The sequence below is a fragment of the Ambystoma mexicanum genome, chromosome 1q (assembly GCF_040938575.1).
Source record: "Ambystoma mexicanum isolate Mex_15411 chromosome 1q, UKY_AmexF1_1, whole genome shotgun sequence".
NCBI lineage: Eukaryota > Metazoa > Chordata > Amphibia > Caudata > Ambystomatidae > Ambystoma > Ambystoma mexicanum.
The window spans coordinates 638469919-638488421 of record NC_090922.1 but is presented as its reverse complement, the minus strand read 5'-3'; the positions used below and the strand labels follow the sequence as shown (position 1 = coordinate 638488421).

Here is an 18503-nt window from a genome sequence, read left to right as displayed (position 1 = left end):
ATATTAACCTAACCATACTTTTCTATGTCACGCCGCGTTAGAAGTGGACTAATACGCATCCGCAGTAACACAGATCATTTCCCCTGCCTGACTCCCTCCCTGCATGTGCAACCCCATTCCTCACTTTCCTTCCCTCTTACTTTATCCTGGCTCCCGTTCCCCCAGCAGACTAAAGCATGGTTACCCTGGGTGGAGGCACAAATGCACCACAGGCAAGGATTCTGGTGTGAAGAGAAAATACTCCACTACCCTAGCCCACTTTTACCCCACATGCTATTCTGACTCTTACACTTTTAGTGATCTTTACTGACATTCTGGGCCACCAATGGCATCACATTTCTGGAGTCATTTGTAATGCATATATTAAACATTGCCTAAGGGGCCTTGACCTACATAGTGCTGCTAGCACGCATGTGTTCAAAACCTTTGGTAGAGTATGGGAAGTGACAACACCCCAAGTGGCCAACAGTTGGTCTCGATGATGACCACGCCAAAGTGTTGTCTGTTCCTCCTTTGTATCAGTATCTGGGAAATGTTGCGCAAAAAGCACGGCTGGACTTGGAGACCTGAAAGGGGAAGACTCTATAATATATTAGGGATCCTCAGTGGGCAGCTGTGGTTGGGGTCAGAAAGGGAAAGACTGCGGAACTCCAAGATACATTGACTAAACCATTCGTAAACGACATTTTAAAGAAATGTCAGCTGGTATCCCAAATATGTTAAAGAGCTCTGAAAAGTGCACAAAACCATGACTACAAAGCAGCCGGATGTTTGAGCAATAACGAACATTCCCCTTTGCCATCACTGTGCGCCAGAAATATGAAAAACCTTGTAATACATGGAATTTTTCAAAATAAATACACTAACACACAGGAACTCAATCTTCAAGCCTTCTCCCTTCCCATTCCACAGGTCTGTAGTCTTCTTTGCGCTATATTTCTACGTAAGCACCAGTATGCATAATGTTTGCGCCTGTGCTAAAAACTGAGACGATGCACCTAACATAATTTTTGCTGCTTGTGTAATAAGGAAGGAATAACATATTTTGCTACAATTCATATTTCAGAAAGATTTTTACAGTGGAGGCAAATTGGTTGGAGCGCCATTTGTTCTGCGGGAGTGAAAGGAAGAGAGCAAATTGGACCTGCTTCAAATTTTGCTAAAGATGTACCTCATAACATTTTGGCCAAGAGAACACAAATGCAAACTGTTAATTAAAGATTAAACTTTGAGGCAGCACGTGTTTCTGGTTATGCCACACAGCAAACATAATATACAAACAAAACTGCTTCGCTTTGGCTCCTGTGCTAAAATCTTTAGGAATTGTGCCATAGATTGGGGCAAATAGGTTTGCTCCATTGTGTACCACTCAAGCTTGAAAACATGCAAAAATGAATGTGTGCATCAGTGCAAGGTTCCAGAAATCTGACCCCTGGTTCCACACAGAGGTGATCAAATCTAGGATATGCAATATATATGACAAGAGCCAGTCCATACAGTTACCGTATCAATGACAATAACGACCAATGCTGTTAATATCAATTTAAATTTTATTTAGCTATCAGTCTGTACAATTGCGATTCATTAATTTGAAGCCCATTCTTGAGCTCAGACGATATATATATCATACAAAATAAAATGTTCACTATACATCATTATTTCTTTCCTAGAATGTAAACATTACCTTGCAGCAAGTAATAAAAAACGTACCCCCATTGTCGAAATCGCAGTCTACAATGAATAACTGATCACTACAGCAGCCTGCCCGGGGGTGCAGCTTTGTGTGCTTTAGAGGAAAGCCATGCACAGTTAACAATACATCTGCCTTTAAGCTGGTATTACTTGCAGCTGGGTTATTTACCTAGTATCTGCAGCAGATCTTGTGGTTCATGAATATGCCATTATAATTAATATGTGAATCTGTATTGTTATCATACTTGCTATTAAAATTGAGGCTTCCTTTTTAGTTGTTTTGTCCATCCTACTTATATGGTAATGTTGCCTTTAGTTGCAACCTCAATAGCCCTGTTCAAAGGGGTGACACCGGACAGAGTGGTTCACATGCAAGACCCATGATGGAGACGGAGGCAACAACCCCAGCCAATCCTTACCATCCCCAACCGCCTGTTTAGCTACAGCTAGGTACCACTGGGTTGTGGAACTTCCGAGATACCACCAATCGCCACACTAACTGAGGTATGGACACTGGAAGGTGCACTAGCCATGTGGGTGGGGGTGAGGAACATTCAAGGTTGTTGACGGAGCGGGCGGAGGAGGCAGCGAGATGTTCAAGGGGCCTCGAATGCAAAACGGGCACGGACCTTCAGAAGCACAGGGTGCCCAAGCACCACATCGGGTGAGATTACGCGAGCCCAACTGGCCAATTCAGGATAGAGATGCCAACTAACCAATACCACTAACATTTTCCTCCTCTGCATACACCTCTCAAACTCCAAACCAAACACAACCACAAACCTCCAGCACAACAAACCGCACAAACTTCATTACACTGCAACAACAAAACAATAAACACACATAGACTCGCACATCAGTACATGATGACTACCGGCCGCATACACCCAGGCCCAGCCGACGGACCCAGTGGGCTGAGGCTGCCAACAGAACATCACTGCACTCTAGCACTTTTCCAGCCTCCTCCCACTAACTCACCTTCCCTCCCTCTTTCAGAGCGCAAGGGGACCACTCCGGTGGTGATAGTGCGCGGTACAAATGTCCTTTACCATTACATTAACATTAACTTGATAAGCCTGTCACAGCAGTGGAATGCATGTCTGTGTCCTGACTTAACCTGTACACAGAAGAGCGACAGTATGCACGATGGATCCCAGCACCAGAACACTGTGTTGTTCTGTAAAAGGGTTTGGTAGGTATGGAGGTAGGAACCTGTAGTTGGATAAAACTCCCAGCTACAATAGTGCTTACTTCTCGGCTCATTAACATTCAGATGGTATCACGGGGAACGCTGCAGTGGGATGACCCATTGTAAAATGTCGGTAGGCAGAAACATTGTGGCACACTGGGGCCACAACATGTGAAATGTGTTCATATAGTGAAATAGGGTTAGAGACGCAGGTCATCAGTCCTGGCAGGAAAAATGTGCAAGGTCCAGGTGTCACAAAATTCCACAGGAAGGGCTCTTTTAATCGAAAGAAAGATCTTTGATGCCATCTGTCTCCAATTTTCCGTACAATTTAACGCACTATGTTACCATGGGGCACAATTTGCTAACGGCATGCAATACATTTTGTTGCCTATTTGTGGCAGCATAGCCTCTGTAAAAATCATAGAGGCAAAAGGCCACCCTCTTTGCACAATGCATGCACTCCCCATTTTTCATTGTTGATAAGCCATAACAAAGTGGAAGTATGGATGGGGACAAGACTTACTTTCAGGAAAGAAAGCACATTCACGCACTGAACTCTATATAACAGAGGCAGTGGTTCTGTACAAGGAAAACTTCGAATACAGATGTATGTGTCCAAATAACTGAGAAGTGAAAGACATGCTGGTAAAAATAGCCAATGAAGTGATGGACAAATATTTTATGTAACCATATTAGAAGGCGATGACCATTTGATGGGCTGCTCAAAAGTGCTAAAATACAAGTTGAGATAAAGACTACCTTTTCTTGAGAATTTACAAAATGTTGTCTGCAGTGAAAATACCCTCATAGACGTACACATCGTTTTACAGAATGCGCTTGCATTAGGCAAAAGCAGCAGTCAAAGTAGGTGCTTAAAACCACCCAGAGTGTAGTACACTTTCTCAAACAAATTCAACCATGCTATCCCCCAAAAAGGCCGAAAAACGCCATTTGGGAAGTTGGTCGTTTTAACAGCCTAAAAAGTCGAAACATTGGAGATGTTGTTAAAAACAAATACATGAAACGTATTGTAGTCGAAGGTTCGTGAGTTATGAGGATATCGAAACATCATGGAGGGAAAACCTTTTTCTCCAAACAAATGGAAAATCTGGGAAGCAGAAATCCACTTTGGAAAACACAGAAAGAGGACCATGGGCAAAGTGACAAATGAAAGTAGATAATCGATTGCTTCATTTTCCCAAGAACTGCTGCTACTTGCTCCATTGCCATCTCGGCTTGGTCCATGCAAAACACATATACTAATGCATACAAAAATAAATAAAACGTTGCATCTGAGTGATAGGAGGAAAGGGCACAGACCTTTGGTTTTACGGCTCTTTGAAACTGTATGTCTCATATTCTATGTCATGTTATGTTACCTATGCTCTTTTAATTACGATGGCATGACATTAACGTTCTACTGAAAGATTCTTTAAGACAGACATTTCTACTTTGTGACACCTGAAATAAATACCATGTTAGGTGTTGACTAATTCCTACCGAAGTGAGCAGATTTCTGAGCTGTGACTCATAACTATATCATTGCATTGTAGAATATGGCAATATATCGGTGCATTTCTTCTGCCATTTTATGAACCAATAAAACGATTTGGAGAAAAAAAGTACTCAGATAAAAAGACCACATCTCTGCTAGTATACGCCGTACCTGACCAGGAACAAATATACACCCCCATGGGAATGGTTGCTATAACATGAAATAAAACTTTATATCTACACGCTGCACAGAGAGCCAGTCTCCCTCGAGAGCCATAGTCACCTGTTAATATACCACTGGTCAAAGGAGCCTGTCATCATTTCACTCTCCCAGAGGTTGCATCATTTGTGGATTTCGGGTGTGTGTCCGTCTCTCGGAACACGCGGTACATGTTTCGTTTACTCCCTCAAAGGTTCAACGTGTTGATTGCGGCCTTACATGAAATCATGAGACATACATAATTCTCAAAGGTTCAGGAGGAGATTGTGATTAGGGAGTGTGTAATAGACGAGCAAATCTAAATTCTCGTACTGCAGTGATGCAAAGAGACAGCTGTTGATAATAAAAGGTGCAATGCAAGAGCAGATACCACCCTATAAGAGTACCTGCTGGTTTGTCAATTGTCAGGATTGTGTGTTGATTTCTTTAGTTTGGAGCACTTGCGTCTACCGGTGGTGTGTAAGACATGGAGCTTCTCCTAGCTAGTAGCCGCAAGTTCTTACAGGGACTGATTGGCAAATGTTCTATTTTGAACACTTTGATAATCCATATTAGTTCAAGTGGAGCTGTATGTTATGGTCTATATTGTTCCTGTATGGCACATCCTGTGAAGCTGCTTCCGGCACGGATTGCTGCTGTGATTGCCTAAGGAGCTGGAGCGGGCATGACCTTCACTGCGCGGCTGGCTCCTGCGGCGCGGGGATGCAGGCGGATATCCTCATCCTCAGTCTGATGCTTAGCAAAGTTCACAAACACCTGTAGAAGAGAAGATCGAATGTGAAATGTGCATACTGGTAAAACGGACATCGCCAAAACAAGGATACAGATCTGAATTACAAACCACATCTGCATTCAAACCACCTTCAATCTATACTTTGTTAATTCCAGCTTCATACATTATCTTTGGTAGGGGATGAAGGTATATGACCCATGAATGTCTTCAAAGTTTATTTGACTAAAATTGCATAGTAAGCAAATTCTTAAACAGATCCAGGAGAATGTTTCCCTGTTTCATTTAGTATGAAAATATAAAATGTGAGGATTTTCCTAAGATTGTGATCTGCACAGGCACCATTATTATTTGTATGCTTGTCTGAAACCCCCAGCAGAATTACGACAGAGAACAGTTTACAGATTTTACGCTTCCGAAATTTTAAACCTTTCTCACGTAGAGACATGACAGTAGGGAAGGTAGCTCCTGATATTTATAGTCTTTGGTCTTCTAAGCACATTAAAGCAAGACAGGCATAGATGTATCTGTTGTGTTGGGTCGCCACATGAACTAAAGAAACAGAGTGAAGTGTCTTACTAGTGTGACACAACCCGCATTTTTTGGCCATCAGTAAATTGACGACAAGGAAGCATATAAAAAATGTGTATTTCCCAAAACTCTCCTTGGCTTGCACAGACACTTGCTACTTTTGTGGCATGAACATCTGAGGGGATGGATTAATGGGATGCAATAGAGACAACTTGTAGAGGAGCAGCTGAATGCCTCTTCAGGAAGTCCCGCCCCCATACTTCTTATATGCTGGAAGACAGAACTCGCGACATGCACAACACCAGTGATGGTGCCTATTCCACAGAGAGCCTTCAAGAAAAGGTATCCATTGAGAAGACCCTATATGATGTATCCCCGTAGAGATGAGAATCTCTTGGAGGAGATTCCCGAAGGAATATGAAGAAGGGATGGAGAAGTTGGTGACATCACAAGAAGCGAGCGTGGCTCACTGAGAAAAGTGGCTGAAGAAAAGGAAGTAAAGACTTTATGCAATCTGATGACGAAATAAAGAACCGAGTAAGCTTTCATATGCGTAACGAAGATTGCACGTGTGAAGAGCACTGCAGAAAATGCAAGCTGTTTTATAACTGTACAGACGCAGCAACGCAGGTAGACTAAGTGATCTTAAAGGCTAGCTATATGTAGTGAATAGGCTGCAGGCGGTGCCGCCTTTATATAGAAGCTGGTCATTCGTGTCACATATTTAGTAAGTTCAGACCCACGGAGAAAGAACGATCTGAAAGCTGTGTCGCAGCAACATGAAACTAAGAGCATGGAAAGGCCTGGAAGAGCTGTCTGGCTTTGTGTAGAGGGATGAAGTAGTCAAAAACTGGTTATCTATCCTTGAAGAACAGTAGGCGTGAGATAATGAATCGTCTCATATTAAGGTGCTTAGAAAGAACACCATAAGTGTCAGGTTTATTAATTGAAGACAATTAAATGCTGCACAACAGCCCGAAATATGGTCTACTGTCACATGAGTCAAAAATGAAAATAGGAGGTGGGCTTGCAGACCAGAACTGTGATAAGAGTGTGCCTGTACTCCCATATATTCTCAGGAGCAAGGAAACATTGCAAGGCCAAGTTAAAAGACAATCTGAATGGCAGAAGGCATGAGCGATGACAGATGTTGGGCTAATTGGTTGGGGAGACACGGTCAAGTCCACCCACTGACCCCTGGGGTACCAGGTTATGTGCTGCTAGTGAGCCAAATGTTCCAGAAGGGTACACGCGTGCCAACCAATTGTAGAAGGCCATATAACAAAGGGCCTTATAGTTTGAGAGCCAATGATATACTGTGCATCTAATAACTGATTAAGATTACTTGCACTAGGGGTGGGCATAAGTTGTCCAGCTGACTGTAGAGACCCAATAACAACCGATCCCTATACAGAAAGTATACTTAGATGCTGCCCTTAAGCCAATCACAACCCCCATAGGTTTTTCTTGTTTGACAAGTAGAATGACATCACGTATGAAAATGTTTTGCTATAAAAGTATACTTTTTTATGAAATGCAGAGAGAATGCTGTGCAACCTCTTTTGATGTTCGTTGTAACTCTCTGTTTTAGACAATTGAAAATAAAACAGTCGGGAGAGACTTTTTACCAACTTCCTGAGTCGGTCTTATTATTTGGTGTAAGAGTTATTCTGCATCCCATCCTGAGTATGACGCATTACTGATTTAAGGACCCCCTAGGGTTCAGGAGCAATCGAAATATTACATACATGACAATATCATTTGCTGCAGGTCAGGAGATGAGGCGTCAATGAGGAATGGGTGACACCACATGTGTGATATAGGCCCCAGTGGAGGAATAGGGAGGGCTCTCCAGGCCCCCTTACCTCTCTCTAATAATATCAGCTGTTACCCTCAATCTCCCCAGAGTGCTGTCTTGACCATGGGAGTCACCAGTGTTCTGCATTAGGGAAGGGCCTTCTTAATTGTCTGCACCTCTGATTCAAAACATAGCAATTGTGAATCCTAATCAACCTGGTGACATGTAAAAGGAAAGTATAAGCCATGCCTGTCAAGCCCTGTGCCCGAATAGATAAGTGGACCTGATCCTGGAGAAGATCAGTGAGGTTATTTACCCCATTGATACATATCAATCGGCTGAAAGGTAATTGCAGCAGGGATGACTTGGTTTTGTCTCTAGTGACAGATGTTGTGTCTGAAGAGCAGACAGGTCCTCTACCAGACTTGATGCACTCAGAAGGCACAGATGAGGCTATAGAGGGGGTACAGATCTCATCTGATTTGACAGAACAGCAATTGTGGAACTGCTGTCAGACACTGCTCCAGTTCACAAATCTGGTTTCACCGACTCCAGGTCACAGAGACTGGTGTCTCCATGACATAGACACAGGTGACAGTAAGCCAACGAAGAGCAGAATTTACTGTATTTCTGACACATTGAGGGCCAACATTAAGGAGTACGCTTCCAAGATTTTGGACTTGGGGTTTATTGAGCCAATCCCATTGGCCGATTCCTAAATTGTTCAGCAATAGGAAGACTGAAGTCCGCTTTTATCTGGACTACAGGAGGCTCAATTCTGTAACTAAAACAGATGCTCATGATATATCTTGTGCATGTATAGCCCATTGAGAGGTGAGATGCTGCCAAGTACATGACTACCTTTGACCTCACAGCCGAGGAACTAACAGGTTGTCCTGATTGACCGAAAAAGATAAGTCAGCATTTTCCACCACAGAAGACCACTATCAGCTCATTTGTATGCGTTTTGTATTAAAAAGCAACTGTTCAGCAACCTTTCAGAGGATGATAAACCAAGCCCTGAGTGGCTTAGAGAGTTTCAGCATTACATAGCTTGATTATGCTGCAGTTATTATCCACACCTTGGAATACCATGTTTCCCATCTGAAGCAGGTGCTTCAAGCCATGCAGCTTTCCTAATGTTAATATATACAGACCAGCTAGACGCAGTTGTAACTCCCTGACAACGCATACACAAGCCGAGAGGCTAGAGCAGGTAAGCCTCTTAGTATATGGTCCCTAGACCATACGCACGGCCACTTCATTACTCACACATCAATAATATGCCGCTTACTGCTTGCTTACGATGTTTCGTTTCTCCCCATCCACATGTGTCTTTACGTGGTGCTTATAATCGCACTTGATGTTACATTAAACGGCTGCTACGTGCATCACCATGGATTCATATATGTCGGAATTCAGATTGTTACCTTTGCGCAATTGCGAAGCCTCAGAGGTACATCTCTGTTATATTCATGGCACTTTCGGTGATTTTGTTCTAAACGATGTATGCGTTTGAAAGGTCTAGATGAACACGTGCACTTTCTTTATTTACTTTTTAGTGACCAAGCATTCAAGCATTTGTCCAGCAGGTTAAACCTATATCACAGTCAACGCAGACTTATACAAATTCTGCAGAAGGCTAAAATGAAAGAAACATTTTTCTCAAACAACTAAGCAAACAACTACAACCAAGAAAAGATCGCACACTGAAGTTCCATCGGAACTAACAATACAACACATGGAAAATACAGCCCAACTTCTAAATGTAGCGGAAGAGGATGACCCCTACAACTTGGAAAAGACCGCAGAAGAAATTAACATTGATATAGATTTAAGTGCAGAAAACAAACTAAGGCCAAACATCGACGTTCGTACCAGTTGTATCACAAGACAATGTAATAGACCTATTTCACAAAGCGACACTGTGTGAATTAAGATCAAAGTATTTTGCAGGCAAACTATCCAGCAGTAAAAATCACAATCTCACATGGAAGGAAAAACAAGAAATTGAGAAATAAAAAATTAACACAGAAATAACCATAAAAACAGCGGACAAGGGAGGAAACATAGTGTTGATGAATACATCAGACTACATAGCAGCAGCGGAAGAGCACCTGAACCAGGAACAGTGCTACGAGAAATTACAAAATAACACAACAACAGATTTGTAGCGGAATGGTCAACAATGCAAACCAACTGGACGGAACAATGTTTACTGTCAGACACAGAAAAAGACTTTCTAAGCAATCGGTTTCCCATACTGGGCACAATTTATTTCATTCCCAAAATACATAAGCCATACAATCTGTTTCCTTCTTTTAGACCAATAATCAACATCATAGGATCCATCACAGAGCCAATTTTAAAATACATAGATGCACACCTGCAACCTCTAGTTCTTGGTCTAACATTGTTCATAAGAGACACTAAACATGTAATACAACAAATAGAAGGAATAAATTGGGAACAAGATTTCACTTTGGTAACATTGCACGTCTCCTCTCTCTATACAAGTATACTACATGCTAAAGGCCTGGAAACCACCAACTATTTCCTCAAAACAAGATCAGTATCTTACTACAGACAAAATGGGATGATACTAGAAATGCTCAACTTCACATTAAAAAACAATATTTTTCTATTCAACAATCAAGTTTACAGACAGCAACAGGGGACAGCCATGGGAGCCAAATTTGCACTGCATATGCCAACCTATACATTGGCCACTTTGAAATAGAACATGCTTGGACTCATGAAGCATTTACCACATCAAACAGCATAATATATTGGGGACGATATATCGACAACATTCTCATCATTTGGAAAGGAAATACATTAACACTCAACAACTATGTCGATTATCTCAACAGAAATGAATACAACCTTAAATTCACAACAAATCAAAGCCCCAACTCCATACAATTTCTGAACCTAAAAATATATGTAAAAAATGGAAAACTACAAACTACACTATTTATTAAACCAACAGCTGGAAACACAGTGCTGCATGCAAAAAGTCACCATCCACACCATGTTAAAAACAATATACCCTATGGCGAATTACTCAGAATAAAAAGAAATTGCACAGAACCAATGGAATACGAAAAACATGCCAAAATAGCAATAGAGAAATTCCAAAGAAGAGGCTACACCAAAAAACTCTTGAAAAAAACCTATGAAAAAACCAAAAACAAATCAAGAACAGAACTGTTAACAAACAAAAAAGCAAGTGATAACAAAAAAGAACAACCAAAACTCAGGTTCATTACTCCATACAGTGCCAATGCAAAACAAATCCAACAAATCCTGAAGAAAAACTGGCACATCCTTGAAATGGATCAAGATATAGCAGGATACATAGAGGACGATGTTCACATCACCTTCAAGAAAGCCAAAAGCCTAAAGGACATCCTGAGCCATGACCATTTCACAGTCAAAAAACAAGAAACAGGACTAACACAACTATGGAATAGAAAGCCACTTAAAGGAAACTACAAAGGTGGCACATGCATATGTTGCCCACATTCAGAAAACAGAAAGAAAAGTATCAGTCTGCCAAACGGAAAGAAGCACACGATTAATGATTTCATAAATTGCAACAGTAAAACAGTAGTCTATGCCATCAAATGCATGTGCAACAAAATATATGTTGGAGGTACAACGAGAAAACTAAAAATATGAATCCAAGAACATTTAAGAGCCACCATGAAACATGATATTAGATATCCAATAGGCTACCATCACATAACAGAGCATGCAAACCAACCAAAGAAAGAAATAACATTCTTCGGAATAGAGAAGATATCCAAGCCACAGAGAGGTGGCAACCTGGAAGAAATCCTCAGATCCAGAGAAGCCTACTGGATCTGTTCCTTGGACAGCTGCCATACGGGTCTGAATTCGGACACTGAACTTATGCATGTTTTGTAAAGAAGAAATATCATTTCCTACTGTTCAGCCTGAGAGGAATTATCCGCAAATTATTGAATTGTTTTTGAATAATTTTCAAAAGATAAATGTATGCTAAAATGTTCGTTTCAATTTATGTACGGAACACTCAGTAAACAATAACCAAGACAGGAATGTCACAATATTTCAAACAATTATTTGGGATTGCAGTCAAATTCAGAATCAATCACTAATGCTAAATGTGTTCCTAATTCATAAATGGAGATGTAGTGATCATGTGACACTATGGCTAGATCAATACAGTATTGTTCCAATCTATATAGGAGCAGAAGTGATTCTATGTCATTAAAAGTTAGAACTAACTATCATTACTAAACTGCTCCCAATTCAAAATGGAGTTGTAATAATCATGTGACAATATTGATCACATGACCGAGGTTACACCAATCACAACATTATAATTAAGAGTGACATTACATAGACTATCAAGTCTTTAAAAACACAAATTAAATCGCTGCAATACTAATCAAGTCAGCACAGCTTCTAGACTAAAATTGTATGCTTAAAATACGACTAAACACATTACCAATCCAAAATGGATGCACAGCGGTCACGTGATCGTAATTTTCATGTGACTGCGACGCTGCAATTACTAAATTACGCAAGTCGAGGGTACAGGATACAGGTTAACAGGTTGCGCATCCACCCGGAAGGATCGTAAAAGAAAAATTAAGGTAAGGAAGAAGCAGCGTAAACCTAGTGTTTTACTAGCAAGAGCCAATTCAGCAGTTAACATACGAAGTATACATTTTGAAAAGAATCAGGATATTTCTCCTAAAATTGAAAACCATCTTTGGTTTTTTCTATACTCAGATCGTGCTCAAACATATCACATTGTGAAGCGAGAAAGCGGGAGATAAAAACATAGAGGCACGAATCTCTTGGTTATAAAACACCAACAGCAGAAAAACCAAGAAGCAAAGCAAAAGTCGTAACAGTGAGTGCCCGTACTACTATTACAAACAGACTTCTACATTTAGGTTTCCAATTTAAAATACTACTTGCTCTAGTGTTTATGGTAAAACGAAGTTTTCAAACAATGGTACTTAAGTCTAACTTTGAAGCAATATTCAAGATGAAAAGTTTTCTTTTGCAAAATGCTATGTATACAAATCGTAAATATTGATGGTGGAATAGTAAAAGGATGAGTGAAAATGTTTTTTCTATTAAAAAAAAAACAAGGACATTAAGTACAAAATGTTCCAATCATGATTTGTCACTTTTAGATATAAATTGATGTCACAAATAAACCCGTCCTGAAGAACTGTCTGAAATGTTTAAAAGACAGTGGAACACGTGTCGAGGGTTTGAACTGAGCTGTGCACAAAAAATTTGAAAGCATAAACAGCCTAAAGCATTGAAAAAGAACAATTAAATATCACTTGTTCTATTCAGCAAACAGGAGTTCCTCTCTTTATTCATAGAATAACATAAAGAGATAAGGCATTAGGTGCACAAACAGGTTTAATTTTTTTTTTAACAAAGATGAACTAATGATTAAACCTATATTGGTAAGTGGAAGGTTCTGCATATAGCATATCAAGTTGGCCCGATGGGTGGGAAATAACTGATTATGATTCCTGCATTATTGCTAGTAAGATTATCACTATCACCTTTGTAGAGAAACATACAAGAACACCAGAGGATATAAGGTATCTTGTCTAATAGAAGCGACTGTTGTACCGGTTGTTGTGATTCATTGACACTCAATCACTTTGCCATTTATCCAACTGGATTTGTACTAATCAAAGTGTTTTTGTTTTCTCTATTGTTGTTTTTATTATTTTTCTCTTTGTCTTTTTGCAAACTTTTTGCAAACTTGCTTGACTTATATTGTTATATTTTTGATACTCCTGTGATGTTTTGTTTTACCACCCAACGGTGTACATAGCGTATGTTTCCTCAATATTTGACAATGGACTTATGTATTACACCCCCCACCTTTTTTTGATTTTGATTTTGCACTTGGGTTTTGGCTGTTTATTTGTATGCCAATGTTCATTTAATTTTGTCAATGATATTTATATGGTGTTTATAACTCAGCATTTCGCTCGAAACACGTGTCAGGCTGACTTTTCACACAATAAATTGCATGCAATCAAGCATAGAGCTTTTGGAATTTGGTGCAGTGTGAATGCAATTTTCTTCATATCGACCCGACAGTAGCCAGCGCCTTGGACCGACTCAATTCTGACTTACCAGTGGAAATTCATGACTCGAACATCTCAACACTGATCTAACTATAGTAGAGTGCTTAGAAGCTTGGCTCGATGCTGTAAAGCCCCACGGACAATATTCAAAAGATAGTTGGACAGTCCCAGACTCACTGGTCCTCCTCAAAGCATCATAGTGACCTTTAGTCTCACTTCTTACATTTTTGACATTGCTGCTGAAATCTCTTGCCTGAACACCCAGCTTATCAACCCAGAGTGCCCTTTCTCATCCAAGTCTGCATTCTCCGTGTTTCTTTTACAGAGGTGAGCCTTCCACATATTGAATTTATTGTGTGCACTGATTGTTTGATTAAAGTCCATATTTTATAGAACCTTTATTGGCCATTCTATTTGTTTTGGTACCACCACACTATTTCTGTTTGCATTGCAGCTGTATTAGTTCACACTCTAAATGCATTCAGGCCACATTACCAAGAGAGTTGAATGAGGTATCCCTGTTGGCTGTGCCTGTTTAGCTCTTATGACTAGGGTTACTGCTGATATAGTATTAGTTGGAGGCTGGCTAAGAGTTGTAGGCACTACTCATCCCTATTTTCCTTCAGCGCAGTAACCATTTCATCAAAAGGACATTGAAAATGCTAAGTGACTTGTGTTTGAATGCCAGGTGGTGGGTACCCATTGAAATGCAGAATGCACTGACTGTCTACAGCCTTAAAGTAAGATGGAAATGCTCCCTTTTGTATCGCTTTGAAAGGCTTCTTAGCACATTATCCAGTTCACCCTAATCCTGGGCTAATGGTGCTGTGAAATAAACCTCGATGAATCCTAATTTCTGTATCAAGAGGTGTTTGTTAATTGCATGGCCATGAAAAAAGTGCAGAACGCAACCCAGGGGTTCTACAGTACCCACCAAATTCAACCCTACAATAGTTAGGGTTTCAGACCAGTCCAGCCTTCCCCAAAGAGTTAAATTAGGGGCAATGGGATGTATAAAACCTCTAGAGTTGGGAGAATATTGCTATCCCTCTTGAGGGAGCCCTGGTATGCACAAAGTATGATTGCCCTTGCCAGGGGTAGTAATATACACCAAGCCGCAAAGTCATGGCTAGCCCTTTATCATGAGATTGTTGTCCTAGCTGGAGTGAGTGGGAGGACAATACTGAGGGGAGGTATTATTGATGAACTAGGCATCAGGCACTTTCCCTGATAAACTAGGTTACCCACTGACTCAGCTTATTTGCTTATTTGCAAATTATTTGAAATAGAAGAGGCTTTAAAACTGAGTCCCACACTCTGAGGAGAAAGGGTTTTGCTTCAGCACATATGGCAACTCAGAACAAGTTTTAAATGATCCCATCTCAGTCTGAGGAAGAGTTAGACAGTTCTCCAAAGTGTAGAGCAGCCCACAGAAATGACCAAACACTCCAGCATGAATTGGAATAGGCGGTCGTAGTGGAGGAATCTCTGACTTAACAGGGTCTCAATGTTATTGAACACAGGGATCTATTATATTGGGCTGGGAATAGAGGGAAGGGTGGGATCCCCAGTCACCATATCCTAGTACGTACTCCCCTAAGAGAAATTAACCCATTCTCACTTCCTGGTTTGAAACCAGGGAATTACAAAGACTCAGGAACACATCTTTGGCCACTTCTATTGGCCAGGGATTTACCAACAGACAAAGAAGTTCTGTGATACTTGCTCATTTCGTCAAAGAAGCTCCCCTATTGATGTTGAGCGAGCCCTTATCCAGCCCCTCATTATTATCAATGTTCGCCTCTCTCGATGAACATTATGGGACAATGAAGCCCTTCCAAGGCAGGAAGCTGATATATAATGGTAGTGGTGTATTATGTCAAAAGATATTTTGAAGCATTCCCGCTTTGGGGCAACACCACACAACAGCTCTTAAACACCCGGTTATTGCAAAGGGCACTCTTTGATATTCAGAAGGCCCCACACATTTAAACAGGGTTCTCCTGCTTTGAGTTGGTGTATGGCGGTGAACCCCAAGATGCACTTGCTATGTTAAAGGAAAACTGGGAAAGCCAGAAAGATACTGGCCTTAATAACATCCAGTTTATAAAGAAGACAATGTGGAGGATTACAGAATTAGTCACCAAGCACGAGATATGCAGGAGAAGCAGAAGCAACTATATGAGTACCAAGCTTGGCTGCACCAATTCCAGGTGTGAGAAAAGGTGCTAGTCCCGTTTCCAAATTCAGAGAACAAACTCCTTGCCCAGTGCCAATGACACTACATCGTGACTGAGACACTTAATGATCTCAATTTTCATGTCCAACAAAAGGGCAAAAGAAATCCAACCCAAGTTTACCATGTCACCTGGCTCAAGTCCTGCAAAGATATGGGAGACCCAGTCATGGTTGTTTATGCTGCTGTGGGCTTCACCAGTGATGCACTCTATGAAGTGTTCTAGATAATGGCCCCTGAACGTTTAAAGTCATTCCAGAATCCGAATCCCCCCCTGTGACTTACTGGATACTTTCTGAGATGTTCTTTTCTGATAAACCAGACCGAGGTATCAATTTTTACTATCTGATCCAGAGTCTACTAGACAAGAGTTTAACTCTCTGAATGTATCATTTGCCAGAAGCCTAATCGCAGAATGTGCGAGCGAACATCCCGAAGATGCTGAATTTAAAAAGCATTATGTCATCAAACATCGACTGGGATTCTTCAATTGTTCTTGTAGGAACGCCAGATGCCAGTTAGAGATTTTGTATTAGCTTCAACAAATTCAATGAAACCTCCTGTTCCGATACCTGTCTTATGCCTAGGGCCAACAACATGATTAAAATGATCACTATATCATCTTACATTACGATTTAAACAAATGCAATTGGCAAATGAGCCTGGTGCCAGAACCAAGAATAAATGCTGTTCTCCTTACCATATGGCCTCTTTCAATTCGCAGACGTCTGACATGAGGCCCCTACTACATTTCAATGCCTTGTGGATAAAATCCTTTTACCCAAACTAGAATATGCAGTGGCATATTCAGACAACATCATGATTCCTAGTGAAACCTGGGGTGAATGCATGTGCCATCTTTACAAAGCCAACCCCCGACAAATCTTATCTAGCCTTCCCACAGTGAGGAACATAGTTTTCCAGGTAGAGAAAAGACTGGTCCAGCCGCAAGAGGGCAAAGTGAAAGCTATCCACAATTACCAGTGTAAACCATCAAAAAATAACTTTGACATTTTCTGGTCCTGGTTCGCTCTTATAGAAGATTTGCACCAAGGTCTTCTTCACTGGTTGGACCTTTGATTGAGCACCGGAAAACGTTCCAAATGATCAAACTTTAAAGGAACCAGCTGAGTCAAAAGGCGTTTGATGAATTTAAATGCTCCCTGTGCCATTCACCACTTCTCATTATGCCTGATTTTTCTCAGTCGTTTATCCTGCAAATCAGTGTCTCTCTGGTAACGTTTGCAGGGGGATGTGACAGATCTATCCTGTACTTTAGCAGGAAACTCTTTCCACTGGAAAATAATTGTCGCATGATAGAGTTGGAAGGCTTCACAATCAAATGGCAGGTTGAGGCTCTCAAACATTATCTCACAGACCAACAATTTCACTTTATGACCGATTGTGCTCAATATATGAGGCTATCTCAGGACAATGAAAGCAGTTCTTGAATTATGGGGTTTTCTTTATGTTACAGCCATACACTTTTACAGCTATGCATAGAGCAGGCTGTCTACAAACAAATGTGCATTTCTTTTAATAGTAGACATTCCAATATTCCTCCCGGTAGGGCTTTAACTAAGAAGGGGAGGTATGCGATGTGCGATTCTGTAGGTGAGCAGATGAAGCTAAGGATTTCATGGGGGTTGGGTGCCATCACCCGTTACATGATGTAAGGACTGCAGAAGGAATAGGGAGGATTCCCCAAGTTTCCCAGCACATCTCTAACTTATATTATCTGTCACACTACCCTAAATTCCCCCTCAAAAGTTGTGGCGCGAAGATCCCTGGTTTGAACATTGAGTGAAATTTACATTAGGGAGCAGAATAGTCCCAGTGAGACCCAACATCTGCAATCATGGGATCCCATTATGTGAAGTAGCTCAATATTGTGCAATTGTTCAACAGCAGCAAAGCATCATGAAACTTCCATGTATTTGCAGACCAAGAATTCAGAGGACTGCCAGTGAAGCTGGGCAAGCGGCAATGCATGCAGAATTCAGTGAGCTGCAACATCAGAGTATAAGGAAAAATAGCGGGTTGCCTCTCACCCTCTTTAATGATTCACCCTACAGAACGGCACAATCATTATCAAAGATTGGGACAAACAAGCATTGAGATCTGTTGATGATGTCGCCAATTTTGGCCGATACAATAAGCAAAGCGTACAAAAAATAGTTCACAGTTATTGTTATTTGACTCTAGTGATAGTAGTAATAGATGTGATAACAGGGTGGAGTGTTAGGTCTCTTTCAAGAGAACCTCAAAGTTGCAAGCCTAGTGGGAGGTGGGGAGAATTTTGGAGGAAATGGGTGAGGGTAGGATGGATGGACTTGAGCAAGGGTGTTGCTAGGTCTGGAAATGACGCTACGCTAATGGCGGGACTGTCGGGACTCGGGGCTAGTGAGCCTTTTGGTTGTAGCTCCTGAGATCCTATCCTGGGCTACAACCAAAAGACCAGGGGCTATAGTCCCCTTAGCCCCCCCCC

The 18503-nt window shown here is 41.1% G+C and overlaps 1 protein-coding gene across 2 annotated transcripts in view; it reads right to left on the bottom strand.

The window, feature by feature from the left end:
- Positions 1-1527: 1527 nt before the first annotated feature.
- The window catches only part of ABCA4 (ATP binding cassette subfamily A member 4), a 1737150-nt gene continuing 1720174 nt past the window's right edge, over positions 1528-18503 (bottom strand). For both annotated transcript variants that reach the window (XM_069641223.1, XM_069641222.1), the window contains one exon: positions 1528-5354. In XM_069641223.1, the coding sequence (XP_069497324.1) occupies positions 5244-5354 (111 nt within the window). In that variant the 3' untranslated portion in view covers positions 1528-5243. The remainder of the gene's footprint in view (positions 5355-18503) is intronic.